At 39.1% G+C, this 8,230-nt stretch overlaps 1 protein-coding gene across 1 annotated transcript in view; it reads left to right on the forward strand.

Annotated features, from left to right (window-relative positions):
• The first annotated feature begins 5,379 nt into the window (after nt 1-5,379).
• adra1d (adrenoceptor alpha 1D) overlaps nt 5,380-8,230 on the forward strand; it is an 8,091-nt gene continuing 5,240 nt past the window's right edge. Inside the window, exon 1 of the mRNA XM_034857278.1 lies at nt 5,380-7,124. Coding sequence (XP_034713169.1) covers nt 6,167-7,124 — 958 coding nt within the window. The 5' untranslated portion in view covers nt 5,380-6,166. The remainder of the gene's footprint in view (nt 7,125-8,230) is intronic.

Raw genomic sequence — 8,230 nt, forward strand, 5'->3', positions numbered from 1 at the left:
TTTCTTATGCTGTTCCCCTAAGCATGAGAAATGTAACCCAATCATGTCATGCATCCAGGTTAGATCTCTGCTGCAGTTAGGGTAGTGTAGGCCACAAAACAGGTGGGCAATATGTTGCACTCATGGTCCCGCTTAAATCTGTGATGTCACACAAGAATAATGAATGGAAAACTTTACATGCCATAGTATGCACTCTTCCTGCTGCTACAGCAGTTAATACGTAGTTAATGCACTTGTTGATAATGATGGTTGTTACATCCACACATTGGGTAAACATTACATGCAGCTTAGGGATATTCTTATAAATTAGTTTATCTATTATGCTGCTATACTTTTATTATCCATGCTTTTGTAATGCATCCACAGAAACGTTGAATCTTCTTTTCAAATGTATTATTTCAATGAACATCATGAGCGATAATATACTATACTACGGATGTGCTGTCCGTGCAATAAATGCCTCACAAGCACAGTTAGTTATGTGCAACTTGTGCTCCTTTTTTGACGAAGCTGTCAGGTTGTACTGAATCTCCAACACATTCCCTGAACTGTAATTTATAGAGTGCACGGAATTGCTCCAGGTCTCCAAATACCAGAATTCCAGCATTATTTCACCAGTGCAACTGCTGGCCCTGGTCTAATCAAGATGAAAAACATATCTGATATCTGAGAGAACTCCATAGTGCTGTTTCTATTTCTTGTAGAAGAGTTTTGTGAGCAGAAAAAATCAGGTTCACATAAATCAAACAAGTTGAATGTATGTGTCTCAGATGAAGAACCAGAAGAGTTTTTTTCTTTAAACACTAGACATACGTTACATACCGTATGTCACTTTATAAAAGTATTCTTTCTCATCAAATTTCAGCACCTTGTGCCTTTTCGTTATCTATACAGTACAACACAGGCCAAAAAAGAATGGTAGAAGTGCAACCTTCATCTATATCTTTTAACTGGTTAATAACATTTGCATGGCATGTAGTTCAACTGTTTCTTTTGGACCCCAAATGTTAGCAAAGCCTGTTAGCCAAAGGGCTTGGGAGTTTCCTCTCAATACACATTTAACTGTGTTGCCTGTGTGTCATCGTTTCTAAGTGGAAAGCCACTTTGAAAATGTGACGTTTCCAATTCTTGGAAATATTTTTATTCTGTCCGACTCACCTTATCCCAGGGCAATTTCAAACCAGTATGAGATTCCTATTATCCAAACGACCCCGGATTTAACCCAACCTTGAAATATATAGGTTATATATATACTGGGCCCATAGTTAAAGCTCCATCTAAGAGAACAATTCAAATGTATTGCATGGATTTAAAATATGTGCATGTTCCTAGTCTACAGAACAGAATTTTAGGAAAACTGTATCATTAATTTACAAAATGTAAAGCAAACAGAGATTTTCCAGAAAAACATTAAAATGCAAAACTCGCATTGTTGTAGGTGTGTCATACTGTCAAAAAAGCACAGAACTAAACTTTAATACGAGAACACAGATCACCTGTTCAAATGGTTATCTGTCAAGCAGTGACTGACAGCACTCCACCCCCGTTGTTGCATGTTCCTGTTGTTCCCTTGCCATTTTCCTTCACTGCCTCTTTCTGAACAGTTGAGTCAGTTTGATTTTTGTTAGTTTGCAGTAAACAGATTGTGTTCCACCTGCAGCATGTATCTCTGACTGTCCAGATCCAAAACGGCTCTCCAAGGGAAAGATGGCAGATGGTAATGATTTTTGATCTACCACACACACACACACACACAAAAGCATAAAAATGAACACTGTAAAAAATCCCACTTTTTATTAAAATACACCATGAATTATAACTATATATACCTATAGTAGTGCATTTACACATTGCTCTTCACTTTGAGCAGGACAAAGCATTTTTCAAACATTGTACTAGGCCAGGTACTAATTTCATGGAGTTCCATACATTCCCTGTCTGCGCAACAATAGGTGGCCAAACACAAGGGTTCTTGAAAAGAAACATTTAGTTTTTTTTTGGATGTGTCTCATTAGTCTACTCTGTCTTTGCAGACACATGCACTGACCACATTTGGAGAAGGTGCTACTATCTGCCTCCTCAGGCGTGCAGTGTTTCAGGGATATAACAAAGTACAAACACATGATTGTGTTGTTTAGTACTGAAGCTCTTTGTATACGTGAACATACATAAAAGTATTAGAAAGTGTGCAAGTCTGTTCATAGACACTTTAACATTGAAAGTTTGCTATGTAGTCTGGGGGTTTAACATGTACTATGCAGTATGCAGAATTTGCAATTGTGTTTTTACTAAATTTAACAACAAATGGTAGGAATACCAGGGTCTACTCCCTTTCGTGCTTAGTCCCTGTTATTTCACAAAATATCTAAATGAGAATCATCAAAATTGTTCCAAAGCATAAAAAACAAAGAGAAGACATGTTGTCATTATTAAGAATTCATTCTAGGTTTTGCATTCTTATACCTTGTATTTCTCCATGTTCCCAATATTGTAACATATTTAGTCCCCCAAATGTGGCCTGAAAATGATCAAGCCTGTAATGTGACTCCACAAAATATACAATAACAGTGGAACTCATTGCTAATTCTTAAAGCTTATCATTTTGAGTGATTCAAATCCCCCTGTGTGTGTGCTGGTACTCTGGTCTATCTCAGGTGCAGTGCCATGGCCTCTAGAACTCTTAGATAAACAGAATAATCCTGTACCATTCCAATCCAAACTGACAATTTGAATATGATTTGCATTCCACAGTTGCCATAATAACTGAGTCCTTATTTGATGCCAAATCTGCACGCGCACACGCACATGCACACACACACACACACACACACACACACACACACACACACACACACACACACACACACACACCTCTGAGTCTTGTCTACAAACTTAATAGTTTCAACACATGTTCCCTGTTGAGGCACAGTAACAAGTAGTTTGCTGATGTTTTCAGAAATGGCGGAGGCCATTGAAGTTTTTGGTAAATGGTAATATATTGTTGTAAACAAACAATTTACACAAAAATCCATGTATCCTTTATATAGATTGCTGCAAGTCCAAATTCATAAAATCCTTGAAAGCATCCAGAATAAAAACATTTTGAATCAGAACACAGGTTTTGGTGCTCTTATTATTAAAAAATGTGCAAGACCTTGTATGAATGAACGTATGAATGTAAATATGTTGTGCAGCATACAGCATTACAATAGTTTAATGCACACCATCATCTGGAGATAGGTGCCTTTTTGTAATGGCACTTATTAAGCATTGGCAAAATGTGGAAAATGCATGCATTTCCACACTGTTAAAACAAAGCAGGGAATCCAACACATGTACTCTGTCTGATGAGAGTGCTCTTTGAGGCACAGTAATGTCAGTAAGGCATATGTAATGCTGCTTTACAGTATAACTTAAGTTTGACCTTGAAGCAAAGTTGCTTTAATTTACAGCAAAGGGTGATTTTTTATGCAATATTAGGGCCTCCATTTGTATTTGCATTTGTATTTTTTTACAAATAACACCAAACTGCAATACAACACTTGCTGGTCAAACGTGGCAAATCAAGAAGAAGTATGAGAAACTTATGACCATTTGACCTTGTTCATTTGAGCCTTTGAACAGTCATGTCTGAAATGATATCTAAACACGACTTGTGGCCGTCTAAATCCCAGCGCTCTGCCGAGGACTGATAAGATGGCACACAGTCAAAGTCTAAGGCTGATTACCATACTGAGAGTTTGGGGGGAGAGCGAGAGGAAAGGATGTGTTTAAGTGTGCATGTGTGATGTGTAAATGTGCAAAGATCTGGGTAAGCACCAAAACAAATGGGAAAATATGCGTAGGCAACAGAATGCCCCTCCTCCTGTTTTTCATGCAACATCATTTAAAACCACACACACAGTAACAGCTAAATCACTCAAAAGACGTTTCACTTTTACATTGATGACAGACTTTTTGACAAATGACTCCAGATGAAATGCTTATTCAGAAAGATAGAGGCAAGAAGGCTGAGAATGTTTTTGTTCTACTGTACATCATATCACAGGAAATACCAAGTATTTTGATAGAGGTTAAAAGGCTCTGATGTGAGTGGGGTGTAGCTGAGGAGCAGGTTGCATCTGATACAGACTTTTCCTCTTGTGATCAAGCAAATAAAGATGACAGAAAGGTTTAACTTTGTGGAGTAGTGAGAATGCTCATTGTTGCTCATTACTGCAGCAGTACATCAAAACATCATAGAAGAAATCAATTTGGTTAATGAATTTTCATAGGCTAGGAAAGACTTGTGTTTCCATACATTTATAAGATACGCCGAGTGAGGAAAAGAGCATTTCATGATCATTTGAACAATATGTGTAAGTCAGTCAATCACTTACACTGACTTAAATCTTTAATTTGTGGGATGTATATAAACCCTCTATCCCCCTAATTTTAGAGGGACACAATTTATAGGACAAAGTAAAGTGAATTGAAATTAATTTGGTTGCAATCCATTCTTTACGATCCAGGACAACCTGCAGACCCATAGAGATGAGCAGACACTTGGGTCCTCTACAAGACTTTGCACAGCAGCCAACTACACATCCTGCTTGTTTTGGAGGCTTTTTCGCTGTTAGTCTGGTCTTTTAGCAAGTAAAACAAGCACTCAGTTGGATTGTCAAATATATTCCATACATACAGTACATGCTGCCAAAACAAATCAAATTACGTAATTGTAAGCTTTAGTCAGTCATCGTTTGATTTTAACTAGCTGAAGTAATAAATTCAGAAATTAATCTTTTGAGTGGAAATATTAAATACTCTAATAAAGAACATTACCATTACCATATTATACCATTCCATTACCAACCTCTAGCTACGATTCATCCCATACATCGTTATCTGAAACACACTCGTTTTTGACAGGCTCATGCTCTGTGACATCACATACAGCTCTCCTGTCTGGTGTGGCCTAAAGTTAGCACTGCATGAATGGAAATTCATCCCTTTCATACAGAGTAGCAGGTGGGCTTTGTGAGGTTGTAGTTTTTTTTAGTTATTTTTTTTATAAATCCAATAACGAGGATGTGCTGTGACAGTTGAGCAGACTCACCGTGACTGGAAACATAAGTGCTCCTACCCACAGCCAGAGCAAGGACTCTATACTAGACCTGTGCTGCCTATGGGCTCCTGTTTACCATATTCACAAGAAGAGACTATATTATATGGATAAGGTAATATTCAATCATGAATCCATCATCCATCATAAATTATACACGACAGTAGAGATGTATGTCACTTGCTGGGCTGATGTTTTCCCATGCAGGAATTGTGTGTCCGTCCAGTGACTCTGCCTCTTGAGCTTTCCTCTCCTCCAGGCTCCCCGGTGGGTTTGTACACAAGGCATGGGGATGGCTGCTGCAGTGTCACTGTAAAACTTCCCAACTTTGCCTGAAGGCACTCAGTTTTTCACTCCAGTGGTCAGAGCTGGCTTGCTGGTGCCCGGTGGCTGTTTAGATGCTCTGACTGATGCTGCTTTGTCTTATCTCTGCAGCATGGATGACGAAAGGTTGTTTTGGGTAGGCCTATCTATTGGGCCATTATAAGACTATTGGAAGCATAGATACAAAGATATTACAAATGTTCTTGAAAATAAGTCAGAGTTTAAGAAATGTAAAGTGGTAGGCATTTTAGTTAATGTGGCGTAGAATTCATGACCAGTTTTTCAGTGACGATCTCGTGTGGAGACTGTGAACGCAACAGTAAAGTGTGACGTGTGGGTGGAGCTGTGGGTTCAGACCCGTTCCAGCTCTGACTCTGTGATCGCGGAGATGTTGCCACTAGTGCAAAACCACCGCAAGGAAGAAATGCGTGGAAGTGCAGCAAAATGTAATTATTAATATTTAGTTCTTAGTGGTATTGTATCCACATGATAATTTTACCTCCTCCAGAATCTAAACCTCAATGGTTTTTTGGGTGAGATTTTTTTCTTTTGGGTGAACAGCTTCACAATCATGCATCCATTTGCCTATATGGACTTTTCTTTGTTATTTTAATTGTTCAAATAGTATTGGCTTGACTAGGAGGGCAACCGCTTGGTTGCAAAGAGAGACTGAAAACAATGACCGACACGCTGCTTTCTCCAGGAAACCTACTTTAAAATTTTTCTTTATGGCGTTTCAAAATGCCAGACTATAACCTGAGGAACGAAAGCAACTATGGGATCTATTTTACTGAAGCTTTCAATGGATCTGTTGGGGACCAAATATTTCCAAACGACAGCATCACAACATGCCATAACTTCACAATGGACTCACAAGTTGTCGGGGTTGGGATCTTTCTCGCCGTTTTTATTTCGGTGGCGATTGTTGGGAACATTTTGGTCATTCTGTCTGTGGTATGCAATAGACATTTGCAGACTGTCACAAACTTCTTCATTGTTAACTTAGCCATCGCCGACCTGCTGTTGAGCATTATTGTGCTGCCTTTCTCTGCATCTCTGGAGGTTCTGGGATGCTGGGTGTTTGGCCGGGTGTTCTGTAACATCTGGGCAGCGGTGGATGTGCTCTGCTGCACTGCATCCATTCTCAGCCTCTGCGTTATCTCCATCGACCGGTACATAGGTGTTAAACACTGTCTAAAATACCCAACGATCATGACAGAGAAGAAGGCAGTAGCTATTTTAGTGCTAGTTTGGGTGTCATCCACGGTCATCTCTGTCGGACCGCTCCTGGGATGGAAGGAACCGCCGCCGGTGGACGACAGAATCTGCAGCATCACCGAGGAGCCGGGTTACGCGCTCTTTTCCTCTCTTTTCTCTTTCTACCTCCCGCTCATGGTCATTCTCATCATGTATTTTCGGGTCTATGTGGTTGCCCGCAGGACTACTAAGAGCCTAGAGGCTGGCGTCAAACGAGAGAGAAATAAGTCGATGGAAGTGGTCCTCCGGATACACTGTCGCAGCGTGCTGGAAGACGCGCGCCCGAGCTGCTCAAAAAGCGCCAAAAACCATCCGTTTCGAAGTTCGCTGTCAGTGCGGCTGATGAAGTTCTCCAGGGAGAAAAAGGCTGCTAAAACCCTCGCCATCGTTGTGGGGATGTTCATCTTGTGTTGGCTGCCTTTTTTCTTCTTTCTACCGATGGGTATGTCTTATAACTTTCTACTGTATGTCTGTCCCCAGTGCGTCCATTGCACTTTCTAACATAAGGTGTACAGGCAAAGGATTTTATAGTTCCATCTGTCAGATGTGTTATTGTTATGGACAATCAAACGAACAAATTAAAATTTCTTAAATGGCTTACACATGGAATGTATGATTCATCACGTGGACTGATAATTTGGTAAATCATTTGCACTTCGCTTATATGAGATGGTTTCTGCCTAATGAATGTTGATGAGAGTAATGGATGTAATTGCGTCACTTTGACTTCAAGTAATTCAACTTTTTCAGCCTGCAACTCTTCCTGAGAACCACTGCAGTATTGGTTTAATACTGGCAGCCAGTATTAAAACAATACTACAGTTTAAGAAAATGTACAACATCAACTACAAAAACACGTACAGTAAGACTTGGGCGTAACAGAAATGAGAAAGTAGCATCATGGATTTCAGTCTGTTTATTTTAAGAACCATGCCAGGAATTGATCAAAATAGTTTTTTTGCTCAGAAAAGGTCAACACTAACATGAGCAATTATGCGACTTGTTTTCATGCCTTTCAGTTTTTTCTGTGAGACCATTTTTTTCTAAATTGCTATATCACATTTTTAAAAGAGCAGTTAAAAGAGAATGACATTATTCATTAATGATAAGCACTGTAAAACTAAATTCTAGTATTCCCTGCAGGCTCATGTGTTTTACTCACATATTCACACGAAAAAATGATATAAAGATATTTGTTTGTTAAGAGTTTTGTTTCTTGACCTACATGTGTAGAGGGTAAAGTTCTATAACATTCAATTTGACTTGTATGTATTGAAATTATTTAAACTGAAGACTAAAAGTAAGTGTCCATTCTATCAAAAAAAATGTAAGACCACATTACGGAAAGGATAAAACACGGATAAGAAAAGACCTTTTAGTGGGGACGACCAACGCAAGTCTAAATGGATTATAAATCAAACTAAAGAATGTTTCCTGCAAATACACAGCTACACTAACATAAAGTACTAGTATATGAGGGGCCGTTAGGGACTTTACTCAGAATTACCTCTCACGAACACATGTGAAATGCTCTTACATACACTACTG

This window comes from Etheostoma cragini, chromosome 2 (genome assembly GCF_013103735.1).
Source record: "Etheostoma cragini isolate CJK2018 chromosome 2, CSU_Ecrag_1.0, whole genome shotgun sequence".
Classification (NCBI taxonomy): Eukaryota; Metazoa; Chordata; class Actinopteri; order Perciformes; family Percidae; genus Etheostoma; species Etheostoma cragini.